The sequence below is a fragment of the Hoplias malabaricus genome, chromosome Y (assembly GCF_029633855.1).
Source record: "Hoplias malabaricus isolate fHopMal1 chromosome Y, fHopMal1.hap1, whole genome shotgun sequence".
Classification (NCBI taxonomy): Eukaryota; Metazoa; Chordata; class Actinopteri; order Characiformes; family Erythrinidae; genus Hoplias; species Hoplias malabaricus.
In genome coordinates, this window is record NC_089820.1 from 72,984,050 (window position 1) to 73,002,578 (window position 18,529).

The 18,529-nt window shown below is 38.1% G+C and overlaps 2 protein-coding genes across 5 annotated transcripts in view; both read left to right on the forward strand.

Annotated features, from left to right (window-relative positions):
* LOC136679020 (UBX domain-containing protein 7-like) overlaps positions 1 to 4,410 on the forward strand; it is a 20,043-nt gene extending 15,633 nt beyond the window's left edge. For all 4 annotated transcript variants that reach the window (XM_066657273.1, XM_066657274.1, XM_066657276.1 and 1 more), the window contains exon 12: positions 4,277 to 4,410. The gene's annotated coding sequence lies outside the window, so the exon portion shown is untranslated. The remainder of the gene's footprint in view (positions 1 to 4,276) is intronic.
* LOC136679019 (serotransferrin-1-like) lies at positions 4,330 to 15,561 on the forward strand. The gene is made up of 16 exons (XM_066657272.1): positions 4,330 to 4,484; positions 4,922 to 5,067; positions 5,665 to 5,767; positions 6,041 to 6,235; positions 7,926 to 8,055; positions 8,142 to 8,194; positions 8,434 to 8,754; positions 9,485 to 9,651; positions 10,481 to 10,577; positions 10,678 to 10,698; positions 11,186 to 11,347; positions 12,054 to 12,207; positions 12,552 to 12,619; positions 13,101 to 13,285; positions 14,047 to 14,233; positions 15,338 to 15,561. The coding sequence occupies exons 1-16, from the start codon at positions 4,445 to 4,447 to the stop codon at positions 15,382 to 15,384; spliced, it is 2,076 nt and encodes a 691-aa protein (XP_066513369.1). The 5' UTR covers positions 4,330 to 4,444; the 3' UTR covers positions 15,385 to 15,561.
* Positions 15,562 to 18,529: the final 2,968 nt, after the last annotated feature.

Sequence of the window (18,529 nt, forward strand, 5' to 3'; positions counted from 1 at the left end):
TTAAATACTAGATTCTAAAGGAAGTGCTGCATCATCTGCATGGAGCTGCGTTCTATTCTAGGCTAATCTCAGGATTAAAAAGTTGCTCCCATATCTGCAACACAGGACTCAAACTTGCAGCACAGGACTCAAATTTTCTTTACCTTTTGTGGAGTAAACCCCCTCCAGGGCTGCAGTTAGTCTCTTCATGTGTAATATCTGGGGCTATTGAAGTGATGCTTGGTTCCACTATTTTTGCTCCAGATTTTATGACAGCTGAATGTGAGTGGAATCTAATGATTGAGGTGTAATTTTGTGTATCAGGTAACTTCAGTGTAGTATGAAACAAGTAAGCACAGATAACGCAATAGATATGTAGTGCAAACAGGGTAAGTGTCTGTAGCTGAACTGCTGAGTCAGGGATGTTTGAGCTGTGCAGTCAGTGATGATTAATCTAATTTATAATTGTACTTTCTTGAGTAATAAATATTTAATGTTAATACCTTACCTCTACTCAAGGATATTAGTGAGTTAATAAATACTTCCACAGTTGTGTCCCCTCTTTTTGTATCCAGTATCTGATATGAGCAGCCCACCTGACAACACAACATCTCTCTAAATTTAAGACCACTATGGAGAATTACTAAAAAAATCAAAAAAAGAGATTTCTGTAGTTTATCCTAGTCTACAAATAGATCATATGGAAAAACAAAGGAGATACCTTGCTGCTCAAATCCATCTTCTGAGACAAAGACTTTGCCTCATGTCTCCTTTTTGTCTCATTCAATTTAAAGAAAGTAATTTCAGGAGAATCACCATTATATCTTCTGGCCCTATTCAGAGCCACCTATAAGCGTAAAAAAATAAGTGGTCTCCCTACTTTTATCCAATAAAGGCAGACAGGGATGTACTATCTAGACCCCAGCCCATGTTCTAGCCATGTAGACGTCTCTATTGTGCTGGCTTGGAAACATTTTCATCGATTCATATTTTTTTAAAGTGGAAATACCATTAAAGTAATTTTATTTGTGTTTTAACTTTTAGTGCAGTTGATATTTTTACATGTTTAGGACAATATTCTGTGGTGTCCACTTCAAGCCATATCTTCGAAAGATGTGAGTTGTGTATTATAATGTAATCTAAATGAGGGGTGACATGTAAATCAAACCCACGTAGCTCTGTTCTTATGTAAAACGATTAGAGATCTCCTCTCAGAAAACAGTTAATATTTGACTGTTAGCAGTTAGCATGGCACTGCTGCAAGTGTTAGCCAAGGTGGCTAATAGTGTCCAGATCTCCCTAAGCAAAATCAAGCTGTTGTTTTACACCAGTTTCCTTCAAATTGATGCTTTTGTTATGCATTAGTGATATGTATTTATTAATGACTTATATTTAGTGTAGAAGTGATGATTATGCTCTTTTTGAGGGTCTGTATCAGCTGAACTTTAATCTGTAAACAGGCCTCAAAATGTATGACATTGCAGTTTTAGCTCTTGTCCTAATAATAATGGACACTAATCCTAACGACACATATTACAGAGAAACTGGATTACCCTTTCACTGCATAGGAATATAGGAACAATGCAAGTCCAATACAGATCATTGTGTGTGGATATTCAGTCTTTGCACATTTGTATTGTCTATGTGAAAATATGTAAGCCAGCTATACTCCTCCCATAGAAAGAGCACACTTACTGCATATTTTCAGTGCACATTCTTCAAATTTATTAAATGAGTGCATCATATATTAGAATTAGTATTCCCTTGCACAATATTACACTACTCCTCATCATTTTTTAAGTCATTACTCTTTGAAAGTTTATCCCATTAGGTTCTAATCCACATCTGAACTGCAGAGTGTAGCTGTTCACAGAATGAGCAAAAATTTAAAGCAAACAAAACTAAAAACTATATTGTGTATCTTGTAAGCAGTGGAGGGAAGTCAGGACAAACAATAATACCCCCTTTTAGTACTTTTAGTTTTTCTGTGATGTCCAAGAGTACAATTAGTATTTATCTAATTTTCTTTCAGTGATTAATAAAGTAAAGCTAATAAATAAATTAATAGCACTAAAGTAATAATAGTGTTTACCTTGATTTATAGAGAGACATTACTGTGAACCTGTGATAAGTGGGATGTTGGAATTAAAGTGGTGGAAAACACTCTCAATTTGAAACATATACTATGAGAACAGAATGGGGCCCTAGGCGTATCCTTGAGGTACACCACCAATAACAAATGCCATGAAATAAAAAATGTTGCTGACATTAACAGATCATGGTCTTTTTAAGGGACTTTCAAACAGCTTAATTTGCTGTGTTTTATGGAATGCACTGTCAATGATCAAAATAGGCGCAACCAATCTGTGTGAAGTAGGTTAGGCCTATACCGGTTCATATTTAAATGTATGGGCTTTTTCCCCCTTATATTTAGAGCTCTGTAATTTATCCTTTGAGGGTTTCATTTTGTCTAAATATGAAAAAGATTTGTCTGAGTGAAATCAGTTTCACTGCAGAAGAGAAAATATTAGCAAACAAAGTCTAAATCAGACTCAGAAGTTTATTAGAATCTAAGTTTCTAGAAATTAAGAAATTGAGTGTCATGGCCATTCAGCAGAATACATTTATACTGAAAAATCCTATATAATATAAGGCTGACCTATGGTGTGGTCTACAACTAAGACATGATTATCACCAAGCACCACAAAGCGTGCACTCTTATCTGGCATGGTATTGATGGGTCAGAGGTCAATGCTCTTGTAATCATGTGGGACGAGCTGCTGACTGACCTCTCTGGCTCCCAACTACACTTACTAGTAGTAATTTTTGATTGATATAAAAACATATTAAAAATTTACCAAACCTGAGCTTTTACATTGTTTTATTCAGAAATGATTCAGATGCAGTTTCGGTATTTGGTCTGTATGCTCCAGTCCCAGTAGGTGATCCACCTTCTATATCACTTCATCCTGATCAGGGTTGCCATGGGTCCAATCCCCAGACAACTGTCCATCCCAGGGCATCTTACACACTCACATTCAATCAAACACACGCACCGGTGGACAGTTTCACATGCTCACCCAGTCAGTCACACACACCTGTGGAGGTTATTGCTGTTTACTGAGTTTTAACAATAATGCATTTTCCATAATATGTCAGTGATACAGTGATCCTGCTATCATTATACTCCTTAGGATTTTGTGTGTTGTGAAGGCAATGTTACATTTTCAAAATACACAAAAAAAATTAAAATAAAAAACAGACAGTGGTGAAGCATAATAAAATGTGCCTTGCAGAAAGCCCTTGTTTTGTAGCAGTAATGTGAGAGGGAAGGCACTGAGCCAGCCTTAATGACAGGAACACAGATAACAGGAGTGGGGAAATTTTGGTATTTCTGCTCCACCTGTCCAAGAGGCCAGTCTAGCATTGCCTCATCTCTGTCACACTGCCGAGATCTTGGCTTTGGCCTTGGAAACTAGTTCTGGGGTCTAATTTCAGATGAGAAATCACTGGAATGTGAAGGACAACTCACTCAGAAAGTTTCTATAAGTCATTATGTATGTGTGTGTGTGTCTCTGGGTTTTCACCACTTCAGCAGTGACACAGATATAGATTTCAGGTTTCTGAGTGATTTGATTACTTTGTAGCGTACTTTCAGCTTCAGGGTTGCCTAATATTGACTGTGTACACACACCTGGGTCCGGCCACTGTGTACCCCCACTCCCCACCCCCACACCACACACGCACGTTTTACTCCCAAATCCCCAGAAACTGCAATCAGCCTCCTTTTCTCTGACAACAGAACATTTAATACAGATCTGTCAGATTAATGTGGATTGTTCATGACTGGGATTAAGAATGAGAGTGGATATCCTGAATCATCTAATGCATTAAATTGTCATCATTCAAACATGTTATCAGATCATTATTATATACTTATGCCCTTTTAAATAGTGTGTAGTTTAGTAAAACCTGTGGATAAACCCAAAAGAAAGGATTTGAGCAGCCCTAGTCAAAAGACATAAGTGGTGAAAATTTGATTGTATATGAATGTAAATTAAATGTCCTGTTAAATTCACCAATGTAAATGTCAAAAATAAAACAAAAGTTCTGAAAGAGGTCACTAACCTCTGTGGCATACTACTGGGCAGGAATCAGTTAATTATAATATTTTAGATTTTGAAATTTATCATCAGTATAATCCAGTCCTCTGTGTGGATGCATGTCATGAGTTTACAAAGGAAAATGGAATTTGGGAATTTCCAGAAGCCCATTCATTCCCCCTACCTTTTTTCAGGTTAAACCCATCCCCACTGAGACTGCTGAGACTATCGAGACTATCCACCAAGTATTAAAGCCCCGCCCCTTTTATTTCTGACTCCGCCCTCTCATGTTCTGGGGCCTTTAAAAACAACCTGAGCATTTGTGGTAGTCTGGAGCTGCTGCTGAAGCCCCTGGACCCAGCATGAATATCATCATCATCCTCTCCACCTTCATATGCCTCGGTAATATATTACAGCAGCTAAGAGCCTTTTGAAATCTTTCTTCTTTTTCTCTTTAACATATTTTAATGTATAAATGCAGTGCATGTTTCCCTGCCAGCAGGCTCTTGGTTAAAGGAAGAATTCTAACACAATGTAAACTGCAGCATTCACAAATTATGTTAAATAAATAAATTGATGTATACATTTCGATTAGATCAATTTAATGCAGTGTACAAGACGAATTATAGTGGACTAGAACAAACAACACTCTGGATTCTATAATCGGCAGCAGTTAGGTCCAGGTGGCTGTTCTTGAAAGGCTTCCTGGACCTCAAAGCTTCTATCTATAGATTTACACGTTTTAGGTTATTGGCCCAGAAATAATTCAGATGCAGTTTTGGTATTTGGTCAGTGTGCTCCAGTCCCAGTTGTGAGTGGGTTGTGTGTGTTGTTTCTAGCATTCTCGCAGGATCCTCCAGCTGAACCAAAGATCAGATGGTGTTTAAAATCAGACCAGGAGCTGCGCAAGTGCACTGACCTGTTTGCAAAAGACTTCACGTGCGTCAAACGCGATGGATCTGAGGAGTGCATCAAAGCCATCAAGGTAAAATATCATTGGCCTTTAGAGACAAACATGTTTACTTTCAAAATGTATGTGTGCATCTTATAATTGATATGTTTCCAATTATATGTTTATATATTTATGACCCTCACTTTGTAAATATAAACACTGAACTGTTTTTCTGAGACATCAGAATGTTGAATTTGTGATTCTCAATAGAGTAATCAATGATATTCCTACAGGAATCAGATATAATGAAAAAATCCATTAAGTAATATATCACCCATACATCTAGATTAAATTAACTCATAGTTTAAGATTTGATCCCAATGTGCTTTATTCACTGCCTGTTCCTGTTCCTTTAGGAGACAGGTGTAAATGAACCCTGTTAAGTGCAGGCTGATACATTCCTTACAACATCAGTGTGAGTCTGGGACTAAACTGCTGTAGGCTAAAGAACTTTTAGTGATATCACAGAAAAAGAATTGCTTTGGATTTCGTAGCTGAATTGCTCAGACTGTGTGATGAATGGCATGTTCCTAAAACTTGAATAAGTCTAACAAATACGTAAATATTTAAACTGCATTTGTGTATAAAGGGGGCTCTATAATTTAACTTTCTGTGCCTTGTATTTTTCAGGATGGTGAAGCAGATGCCATCACTCTGGACGGAGGAGACATCTATAAAGCCGGTCTCACCAATTACGACCTTCATCCCATTATGGCAGAAGATTATGGCACGGGTGATCAACCTTAAAAATCAATAAAATCTACCTTAAATAACATTTTAAAATCTCTGGAGCTGACTTGAATCTACAGCATGTGTAGTGTTTACAGTCTGACAGTAACAACTGTGGAGAGATCATAATCCAGTATGAGTCTGCAGTTTGACTGTAGTCTGTGGACCTTATGAACATATGAAGATAATTTTTCCTGAATCAGCTCCCACACCTCTCACTGCATGATCACCACAGGGAAAACTAATCAATCTCTATCTTATCTGTACCTGGTTTCAGACGATTCTGAAACCTGTTACTATGCGGTGGCTGTGGTAAAGAAGGGCTCTGATATTAAGTTCAGCGAGCTCAAAGGCAAGAAGTCCTGCCACACGGGGCTGGGGAAGTCCGCTGGCTGGAACATCCCCATCGGGACCCTCATCGCCCGAAATCTGATAAAGTGGGAGGGCATTGAGGACAAGCCTGTGGAGGAAGGTGAGCTTCTCAACAACATGGTTCCTGATCTGTTAGTATAGTAACTGCATAATTAATTATAGATACTGAATAATGTACGTATTATAAAAATGTATATAAGTAATTTAACAGACTGAATAATTATTTGTAACTTCTAAACAATTTTTTTGAAAATTTATATTGGTTAATTAATATTTCTTTATAGATACTGAATCATTTATAATACACACTGAATATTAAAAAGGTAAATAAATAACTAAAGTACTTAATAGAGAAGGATTTTAATCATAATAGTTCTGGACTGAATGATTTATAGCATTTATATAGTTGAGTATTTAGAATTCTGTGTTATTTCACAGCAGAACATTGGTTCAGATTGTCCTAGCATACAACTCAACACTTACAGGTGCTAAGTGTTAGAATATCATGAAATTAGAATATCATGAATAAGTTGATTTATTTCAGTAACTGACAACTAATGAAAACCCCATATTCAGTATCTCAGAAAATTAGAATATTGTGAAAAGTTTATTGAAAACACCTGGTGCCACACTCTAATCTGCTAATTAACTCAAAACACCTGCTAAGGCTTTAAATGGTCTTTCAGTCTAGTTCTGTAGGTTACACAATCATGGGGAAGACTGCTGACTTGACAGTTGTCCAAAAGATGACCAAGACACAAAAGGTCATTACTAAAGGGGCTGGCTGTTCACAGAGCTGTGTCCAAGTGCATTAATAGAGAGGCGAAGGGAAAGAAAAGATGTGGTAGAAAAAAGTGTACAAGCAATAGGGATAACTTCACCCTGGAGAGGACTGTGAAACAAACCCCATTCAAAAATGTGAGGGAGATTCACAAAGACAGTGTAAAGTTTCCACAGTCAGTGATGGTTTGGAGTGCCATGTCATCTGCTGGTGTTGGTCCACTGTGTTTTCTGAGGTCCAAGGTCAAAGCAGCCGTCTACCAGGAAGTTTAAGAGCACTTCATGCTTCCTGCTGCTGACCAACTTTATGGAGATGCAGATTTCATTTTCCAACAGAACTTGGCACCTGCACACAGTGACAAAGTTACCAGTACCTGGTTTAAGGACCATGGTATCCCTGTTCTTAATTGGCCAGCAAACTCGCCTGACCTTCACACCATAGAAAATCTATGGGGTTTTGTGAAGGGGAAGATGCAATACGCCAGACTCAACAATGCAGAAGAGCTGAAGGCAACCTGGGCTCTCATATAACACCTGAGCAGTGCCACAGACTGATTGACTCCATGCCACGCCCCATTGCTGCACTAATTCAGGCAAAAGGAGCCCCAACTAAGTATTGAGTGCTGTACATGTTCACACTTTTAATTTGGCCAGCATTTCTAAAAATACTTTTTTTTTTTATTGGATTTAAGTAATATTTTCTGAGACACTGAATTTGGGATTTTCATTAGTTGTCAGTTATAATCATCAAATTAAAAGAAATAAACACTTGAAATATATCAGTCTGTGTGTAATTATATAATATACAAGTTACTATGCAAGTTTCACTTTCTGAATGGAATTACTGAAATAAATCAACTTTTTCATGCTAATCTTTGCTCTCTAGCAGCTCAACACAGACCTACTGGGGAAATGCTTTAACTGTATTGTCCTGCAGAGTGGCCCATGGAGGTCCTGCAGGATGAGGTCAAGCTGGTGCAGACTGTAATGTGAGGTGTATTTTTCTGCAGCGGTGAAGGTATATTTCTCATCTAGCTGCGTCCCCGGAGCTACTAAAGGGTCTGAGCTGTGTCAGCTGTGCAAAGGAGACTGCTCCCGCTCTCACAAAGAGCCGTACTACGACTACGACGGAGCTTTCCAGTGAGAACCTCTCTCTATTCTGTGCTGATAATGACAGGACCTTTCACTCCAGAGGACACGTTTCATGAGTGTACATGTTCCCACAGGTGTTTGAAAGAAAAAGGAGATGTCGCTTTTGTGAAGCACCTTACTGTCCCAGGTGAGATCTGTAAGAGTTTGTTTGCCAGAGGAAGCAGAAATAATGATCATCATAATAAAATATAGTTTAATATAGCATATATTTCAACAAACATTCTTAAAGGTTGTTACAGAGAATTTAGAAACCATACCAAAAAGATTTCAAATGATCCCGGTGTCTGTGTTTACACCACTGTTTGATTGTTTACTTATGTAACCTCCAATGTAAACATGGTAAATTTCTTCTCTGGATGTTTTCAGCTGCTGAGAAGGACCAGTATGAGCTCCTGTGTCTAGATGACACCAGGAAGAGTATCGATGAGTTCAAAACCTGCCACTTGGCCAGAGTCCCTGCTCACGCTGTGGTCAGCAGAAAAGACCCGGAGCTGACCAAACGCATCACTACACTTCTACTTAAATACATGACAGAACTGCCGAATATGTTCAGCTCTGACTCTTACTCGGCCAAAAACCTCATGTTCAAAGACTCCGCCAAAAAACTTGTGCCACTTCCCGAGACCACCGACTCCTTCTTGTACCTCGGAGCTGAATACATGTCCACCATCCGCTCTCTGAAGAAAGGTCAGCTCCAAACACTGGTTTTACATTCACAAGAGAAGGAATCTTAATTTTCAGTGGAAGTCAATGTAAAAAGAGTTTATTCAGAATAATTTTGGAGCATTTTTATTGGTCAATTCATTATGAAATTTTCATACACCACAAGAACAGGGTGAAACAGGGCTAAAAAGTATGCAGAGCAGCAGATGGACTACAGTCTGCAATTATAGAACTACAAAGTGCTTCTTAATGTCATCAATGTACAAAGAAAACCATGTATCTCCATGTTTGTGGATGTTTAATTAGTGTGCTTTGCGCTGGTAAAAGTGGATTAGACAAAGCAGTGTTGCTGAAGTTTATAAACACTCAAAATCTGCTCACTGTCCACTCTATTAGACATCCACCTTGTAGATGTCAAGTCATAAGCAGTAGCTCATCTGTTTCTGCACAGTATGTGTTAGTTATTCTGTAGTCTTTCATCTTATAGTTACTAAAGTCACCATACCCAATGCCAACATTCGGCTAAATTGGTATAAACTTGCCCAACTCTGGACAGTGGAGTCCTCTGTGTGATGGGGCCTTAAATTATCAGTGACATCACTAATGCCTTTTTGGCAAAATGCAATCAAATTCTCACAGCAATATTCCCAGAAGAGTAGAGACTGTTACAGCAGTAAAGTGACAAACTCCTGATTAACGCCGCTCAGTTTAGTCTGTTGTTCGGGTTTTTAACAGATCTGCTCTTGTTTCTCAGAGCTGACCACTGACAGCACCTCTCGAGCCATCAAATGGTGTGCCGTGGGTCACGCTGAAACAGCCAAGTGTGACATCTGGACGGTCAACAGTGTGGATGACGGTGGAAATGCACGTGTTGAGTGCCAGAATGGACAGAGTGTGGATGAGTGCATCAGAAAAATTATGGTAATGTTTCACCTCATGAGAACAGATATGAGCCCTTTACTGTTTATTATTAATAATTTTAATAGTTTTCTGCCAATTTTTGGGCCAAAAATTATTTTGTGCTACCAATTCAACCACACTGCCACAATCACCTGGAAGACTATAGCAACCATCAAAAAAACTATACCAGTCACCGAGCAATTGCCTAGCAAACATCTAACAACATGGTAGCAAGCATCTTAAATACTACAGCAGCCACCAAGCAAGACCATAGCAACGACCTAGAGGTTCAGAGCAACCACCTAGAGCATTATAGCATCCACTTAGCCACACCATAGCAGCAACTTAGGAGAGTTCAATTTCAAAGCCTTCCCGGTCACAAATAATGATAATGTGCATTTATTTGTCATTGTACAACGTACAACGAAATGTGTCTTCCACATTTAAACCATCTGTGGCAGTGAATGTACACATGCACCAGTGCGCTAGGGTCTGTGAAGAAACACTCTGAGTGGCGGGCAGCCATCCCCTGCGCCAAGGGAGCATTTAGAGGTTCAGTGCCTTTCTCAAAAGCACTGCAACTATGATGTCCCTTCCGGTCCTGTGGTTTGAACCAGCAACCTCCTGGTCCAAGCCCAGTCCTTCAACCATTAGGCCAAGGCTGCCCCCCCCCCCTTTGTACATCACAGGAGAAATACCTATATATTATTAGCTATTATTTATTGTGTGGTAATCGTTGGAGCCTCTGGTTGCATTGGAAAAAGTATTACCCTTTCCAATATGCCAATAATCATATCTCTCTCTCTCTCTCTCTCTCTCTCTCTCTGTCCCCCCTCTCTTTTTCTCTCAGCGTAAAGAGGCAGACGCCATGGCCATTGACGGAGGGCAGGTTTATTCTGCAGGGAAATGTGGCCTGGTGCCAGCCATGGTTGAGCAGTATGATGAATGTGAGGAATATTCCACAGTGGCTAGAAACGTGATCATTTGTGTTTGAATTGTCTTGGACATGATGACTGACATTTCCTTCTTATTCTTCTCTTTCTACAGCCAAGTGTACTTCTGGAGAAGGTGAGTGCAGCATGCTCATGGCTTTAACTTCTCTCTATGGTCCCTCAGGCATCATCCCAGCCAGAACACATGGCTAGAACATGGGCTAGCTGGGTCAGAGAAGGCCATGGGCTCTGGGTGGGTTGGTAAATGGGCTGTTAGAGTGACCCAGGTTAGGTCCCATAAACAGCATACACAGATTTTTAAGATAAGATTAAGGCCTAGGAATCATGTTTTAAAAAAAAACAGATTAATAGAGCTGGATTTTAACCCAATAATTGGATTCTTCAATATGTGTTCCCTTGCCCTGATTTCTTTTGTTCTGCATGTGTACTCATACCTAGCCTAGTGTAGTGCCATTCTCCAGATGGTGCAGGTCTCTGACTGTAAACTGAGCTGCACACATGGGTGTATTGGCTTGGTTTTGATTGACGATGCATGAAAGTTGTGGAAAGCTGTGTGTGCTTAATGGTTAACAGAACTGATTAATCATTTGGTCTGTCCTCAGAAACCCCAACTTACTACGTGGTGGCAGTGGTGCGTAAAGGCTCTGGAGTGACATGGGAAACTCTGAAAGGTAAAAAGTCGTGCCACACGGGTGTGGGACGCACAGCCGGCTGGAATGTCCCATTGGGCATCATTCACAAGGAAAAAGGAGAGTGCGACTTCTGTAAGTTTCACACACTTTCTCTTGAGTTACTCATAATTTTATCTTTATGGACTGTGAGGACCTTGTATTTTTGTATATACAATCTCGGAAAAAAACAGTACTGTGCAGGTACATTATTGTCACTAAAGATACCTTTAAAGGTACAGCAGTGGTGTTAAAGTCCTGTTGTGTTCCCTAAAGATTCATTACATTCTCTTCTCTAGAAAGAGAGGGGTACATCTGTAATCTAAATCCTGGAGATAAAATGTGGCGAATGAAATCAACACAACTTTAAAATCTACAGTTAATATAGAATATGATACAATTATGTAATCAGATTTCTGCAGTTATGTGATTATTCATGTGTTCATGTAAACAGTACAGTCAGATTTCTGAGAGTAAGCTCATGTTTACTCATATCCCAATGTTCCATCACAGAGAGTGTAGCTAAAGAGAGTGTAGTTGCTCTAACAGTATTTTAATTAGTAGTAGACCATTTCTATTGGTCTGTGTGTAATGAGCATAAATGGCAATAAGTTTTTGATCTGACAGTGTCAAGTTTCTTGATTTCAATATGTAAAACCTTCTCACATATAAAATATAAAGTAATCCAAAAGCAAATAAAATGAATTGCCAAGTTAACCTACATTCAGTTTACAAGTATACTGCTTATACAGTATCTGATGGCTTTTATTTTGTATTTCTGAAACTCTCCACTCTTCCACAGTGAAATTCTTCAGTCAGAGCTGCGCTCCTGGAGCTGACCCCAAGTCCAATCTCTGTGCTCTGTGTGCGGGAAGTGGCAAAGGCGTTGGCAGTGAAGAAGTTAAATGCAAAGCCACTGCAGAGGAGCTTTACTACGGATATGCTGGAGCCTTCCGGTATGAATTACAGTTAATGTCCCAGTATGTATACAAAAATATTTAAAATCGGTGAATACAGCTCTGGAGAGATTGAGCTTCATCCAGTACATTTAGAAATAAGAGCAGTGAGTAGAAAAAGAGAACCAAGCGAAAACGTGCTTAAAAGCAGAACTTCTGCTCCTCGCTCCTCACTGCTGTGCGCTCGGGGTCGGGGTGACCTGCGAGCGGCTCATTATCATTTAAAGGAACAGGCGCTGAAAGCAGTCATTCTGAACAGGGCTGTTCTCATCTTGTGTTGTGTGTCTGAATCTTGTGTCCGATTTAATGGTTTAGAGTTTGAGTGCCTTTCTCTCTTTTTCCAGTTGTCTGGCCGAGGGTGGTGGTGAAGTGGCCTTTGTTAAGCACAGTACAGTGGAGGAAAATACAGATGGTAAATCTGTGGCATTATTAAATCCTGTTTACCATTTTTATGACTGTCTGGTCTATTGTATGTAATGCATTGTATTCAAATGTTAATCTGCACTACACTGCAAAATAATATAATAAGTGTCATTATTTTAAATCTGTTAATCAGTATTTCTCATTTTTGTCATTTATGAGAGAGTTATAGCATATAATATTATTGTTTGTTTTTTCCAGTGGCAGAAACTTTGACTTGTATTTGCTAGTGACATATAAGACCATTTTTCTTAATATAAAATTATTTTAAAATAATGGAAAATATCTAGAAATAAGTTAATAATCTTATAATGTTATTTCTCCTAATCTCAGAATGAAGAATTTTAGAGATATTGACCAGATTTAAGTTGTTTTAACTGAATGAGAGGTCCTGTTTTCAGTGTAGTCACAGATTTCATTTTGTTTTGTCCTAAAAGCTAAAAGAGCCCTTGTGTCTCTTGCTCTGTTTGTAGGTAAAGGTCCACAGTGGGCATCAGGTCTGAAATCCTCAGACTTTGAGCTGATCTGTCCAACGGGCCCTGCTCCTGTTGCTGTTTCAGACTACAAAAACTGTAACTGGGCTGAGGTTCCAGCTCATGCTGTTGTAACTCGTCCAGAGTCTCGCAGTGAAGTAGTGACTGTTCTCAAAGAGCAGCAGGTAAACAGATTGCAAAACAACAAACATAGCCCCCCTGTTGGTAATAGATAACCAAAAAGGAAAATAACACGCTACCCTCTTAAAAAAAATGGACAGCACCCATGTAACCAATGTATGCCTTTGACTCATTTATAATGGGGCAGCACATTGGTGCAACATGTAGTGCCGCTGTCACACAGCTCCAGGGTCCTGGGGTTGTGTGCTTTAGCTCTGGGTGATTCTGTGTGCCTCTGGTTACCTCCCACAGTCCAAAAACACATGTTGGTAGGTGGATTGGCTACTCAACACACCTCCTGGATGTGTTCTTGACTTCATCCAGTGATTCTGGGTATGCACTGGACCCACCGTCACCCGGAACTGGATAAGCAGTTACAGCCAATGAATGAATTAATAATAACATCAGCATGCTAGAAATGGACAAGCACTGTTAAATTTCTCCTGATGATAGAGGAGTCCCAGTGTGTGCATGTACACAGAGTGAAATAAATCAGAGCAGAATCAGAGTTCTGTGTGTGCTCCATGTCTCCCCTATCATTGTAAAAAATGATGCACAGGCATTCTTTCTTGTTGGAGGCACTGTGTTTTTGTCTGAGTGAGAGTGAGTGGTAATTCAGAGCAGAATTTGGAATGGTCAGAGCATCTGCAAAGGTGTTAAACGTAGATTAGTCATGTTTTTGGTCTCAAAACTGTTATTAAATGCTGACAGAGGGAAATGTTGTGACTTCAGAAATTAACAAGTTCCTGTCTCCTATGGGTTTTAGGTGAAGTTTGGCGGTTCTGATGCTCAGTTTAAGATGTTCCAGTCAGAGGGTGGTAAGAACCTGCTCTTCAAAGACTCCACCAAGTGCCTTCTGGAGGTTTCGAATAAAAAGAGCTACAGAGACTTCCTTGGCACTACCTACTCAGCCATCATGGACTCTCTCCGCCAGTGCTCCAGCAGCATTTCAGGTACGAAATCTCATAGATTTAGTGTTCAAATACAGTACTGTAAAAGCACATGAGAATTTATTTTTAAAAAGCTACTTATCTCAGCAGTGAAAATCTATTTGGTCAAAATAAATAAATAAATAAAAGAATTCAAGTAAATAATCCTCCTAATATTGGAGTAAATCAACCCCCATTATTCCTATGAGTGTGTGTGTGTGTGTGTGGTGTTGGTTTAACCCTTTTCACATCTGTCCTCGTCCAGTATTATTTGAAGTTATCATCTAATCCCTAGTTTTAGCTGTAAATAAATAAATGTGTTAACTCAGATGTTGATTTAACATATATATATGATCAAAGAGAACATCTGGAAACAAATTTTGTTCTTCACATTCACTCACAATACAGCTACAACTTTTTAGAAAATAAAATTTTACTGTAGTTATTAATTTGCATTTATTGTAATTATATATAATTTGTACAAGCACTGTGCTAAACAGATGTTAAATTACTTTAAAATAATATTTATAGTGTTGATATTTTTTAAGACACAGGTACTGCTGAGTACTGTACATCTGTTTCGTCAGTGGCCATTTAATCATGGGTTAGAGGGTGATAAACCCAGCATTGGTCTGTGGAGCAGTGAGTTCTGTGGAGAGATGGAGCCTCATCCAATACTTTTGGTACAAGTTGAAGTGATGTTTGTTATCCAGCTGTTTATGTGGCTGAATGCCATCAAATATTTTAGGCAATGTTCAAATATCTGTTCTAATTCCTTCCCAAAAGAGTAGAAGGAACAGACTTGGACTCTGTGGTCATAAACTGGTCATTAATGAAGGATTATAATTTTTTTTATTATGTATTTTTATTTATTTGGCCTATTTATATCAGTGACTTACAATTTCAGCCATGTCAGAGATATAGGCCAATGTAGTGTTAAGGCTCTTGGAGAGTAGCCGTGTTTTTCGGCTATGCCACACCAACCACTCAAATCAGGCACCAGCAGATGGGCCACAGTCTCTAAGTGTACACCAACAGGGGAGGGGTTTCTGATAAAGTGGCCATTCACCGTATTTGTTCCTAATACACACAGCAAGGCCTTATTTCACTTTCTGTTTATTTTCACAGATCTGGAGAAGGCCTGCACCTTCCACTCATGCCAGCAGAAGGCATAGAGCATCCATACACTTTTGGCAGCACCTTCACACATACACACACCTGTCTGAGCTGATTTTCACCTCTCCTGACTTTACCTGCCTCTCTTTACTTTGACATTACTGGAGACATCACTATGTCCCCAGCCTTCTGTTGTTTTTCTGCAGAGCTGTTTCAAATAAAGATGTTACAAAATACATATTGTGTTCTTTCTTTTATTTCGCTGTGATACTGCTGTGTGCAGCTGATTGTTTTACTTAAGTTTCTTTGACATCCCTGGTGAATAAAATGTTTATAATGGTTATGTGGACAACTTCACACTCATAAATTTTTTGCATCACTTGAGCTCATATGCATATAAGAATTAGTAGCAAGTGAAAATTCTCAAATAATTTAAAATAAGTTTTTTATTTGGCCTTAATTTGCGATTTATTTATTTTATAAAATTTCATGTTCAAAAATGTAAACAGAATAATTTCCAACCTGAAATTAAACTGAAATTGAGGCCAGACGTTTTTAAGCTATTCAAGCCCATGCTGGTTTCAGTTAGCCTAAAAACACTTCTCTTTAAAGATGTATAGGTTATTTCCAAGATAATAATCCCTTATCAAGTTAAATGTGTCTGAGATGTAACCCTATATCTGCCTTGTAGACATTAGGTTTTAATACATCATCTAGCTGACATGCTATCAAGGTTAAAAACTTGGTTTTCAGAAGAGAGAGCAATAGATACTTGGACTTTATTCAAAGAATCTTGATATTTTAAATATGGTTAAATATACAGGGCCCCCTCCAAGCTGTGTTCCTGCTATTCACTCAGTAATTCTGGGTAGGCTCCTGACCCACTGTGACCCTGAACTGGATAAGCTGTTACAGACAAAGAATGAATGTTATAAATAAACATAATTAATATATTCATCTTTGGTAAAGTGTCCCTGCAGCTTTAGTTGTTTTTTTTATCTTTAAATTGATAAAAATCTTTTAATAAGAACTTTACATTACACATTACATTAATTACCTTTTACCTTAATGTATCTGCAGAGTACTTATTCTTTCAAAAAAAAAAGAAAGAAAATAATTACTTTTATTTTGCCTCGCAGCCCCTGCATCACGTGACTCTGACGCTGAGGGCTCATTGGTGTTGTGATGTAATTGGTGAATGATAAATTCTGCACCCTCAACCCGGGTCCTTAACAGAGACCCGAAACAGTGCCCGTTCTTATCTACCCATAATTTTTTTTTCATTAATCCAGATTATAGCGGGTTTTTTTTTTCTATCTTTAAAACTCTTTTAAAAGACGTTTAGATTCAGCTGCGTCTAAGTCAGATAATTATTTTTACAAAAATTAAATCGTTTAATCGTTTTCCTTATTAATTTAAGTCGAATTATTCAAATGATATTTGACATACTAACTAAATAGCTGCCAGTGAGCTGAATTAATAATAATAATAATAATAATAATAATACATTTATTTAAATAGCACTTGCAGTATCTCAAAGTGGTTCACAACACTGGCTTAATAAAATAATACCAAATACCAAAGCGGAGAGAACAATCCCCGAAAACAAAATCTAAATAAAATACAAACCAAAAAATATATTTTTGTTAAAATATGTAAAATGTTCACATGTACTGAAATGTCAATCCATATTTAAGTCCAATTTTCTCCCCGGTCAGTAGTTGTCACCTGTTCCACGTGGAGAGCTACGAGTCCCTCGGAGAGGCAATAATAAAATGGCATCAGCATCTTACGTATGGGGGACAGTGGCATATGCCATTGACGTAGGCATCTTACATACGGTGACCGTAGCATGTGCCACTTTTTTCTTTTGTGACATTGTAGCCTACTTTTAACAGCACTTGGATGTTTATATATACACATCCATATGCTAGCTAAACGTAGGGGCCTTAAATGCTAGTAAATGGACCTTAAAGCCAAACAAGTGGCATGTTAACATAGCATCCCATAGCTCAATGTTACTGTGTTCATGGACCACTGAACTACAAGCTATAACTACAAGCATGATAAATGTGCGTGTCAGCACATAAACCAAAGAACTAAAATCATTTATAGGTGCCAGTATCTAGGTGGTACATCACATTGGCACAGTTTACAACATATCAGGTACTTGAAAGCTGACATTTCAACCAAGACATTATGACTTTCTGAATTAGCCTCATAACATATCACACGCAACTCTAACCATACATAATCCAGATTTCCCCTAAATATCTTTTATTTGTCAGTTTTATGCAAAGATTGGACACCCCTGAACAAGTTGTCTTATTGATTTCCTAAGTGACAATAAATTTGCCTTTTGTTTAACTGTGACTCAGACCTACTTTTGGTGATGATGACCTCTGAATTTTATAAACTCTTCAAGGAGTCACCCTGATTCCTAAACCAAAAAAAAAAGATCTTCTGTTGCTAGAAAAGTGGCGTCCTATTACTTTGCTGAACAATGATTAGAAAATGATTGCTTCTGTTATAGCTTTGAGATTCAAATCCGGTCTTAATAATATTAATAGTGAATCCCAGAAAGGATTCTTAAAAGAACGCCACATATCAAACAATATCCGGTTAATGTTGGATCTTATTATTGAGAGTTTTTAGTTAATGACCTATATATTCGGTTTTTAGATTTTCATAAAGCTTTTGATACCTTAAATCACAGCTTTATTTTTGATACATTGCAAATTTTCAATTTAGGAAAGACTTCTATTCAAATGGTGAAGACCCTCTATAATGATATCAAGCGGTTCAGTTAAGCTATGTAATGAAATTTTGTATTAAAAAGAGGTATTCGTCAAGGTGGCCTGACAGCCCCAATAGTTGTTAATCTCTACCCTATTCGCTCTAAGTTCTTGCATTATTAATTGAACAAAGCTTCTTTAAGGGAATTCGTATTGGTGACAGAGAGATTAAAATCTTTCAACTAGCTGATGATACAACTTTATTTTTAAATTATACATTTGAAATTGCCAGTACTCTTAAATCTTGCTTATATCTCAATTTAAACAAATGTGAGTGTTTTCTTTAAAGGATAATTACATAAATTTAATTGCTGATATCCCTGTTAAGAAAACTATTTCATATTTAGGAATTGTTATTTCTCTCAATAAGAAAACTAGAAGTGAACAAAACTATTCTGATATTATAAAA

Bases quoted from the DNA above. Each gene is read 5' to 3' on its own strand.
- LOC136679019 (XM_066657272.1), top strand. From the start codon at position 4,445: ATGAATATCATCATCATCCTCTCCACCTTCATATGCCTCG. The intron at 5,768-6,040 runs GTGATCAACCTT...ACCTGGTTTCAG, and splicing joins GGCAGAAGATTATGGCACGG to ACGATTCTGAAACCTGTTAC. The intron at 10,699-11,185 runs GTGAGTGCAGCA...GTCTGTCCTCAG, and splicing joins CAAGTGTACTTCTGGAGAAG to AAACCCCAACTTACTACGTG.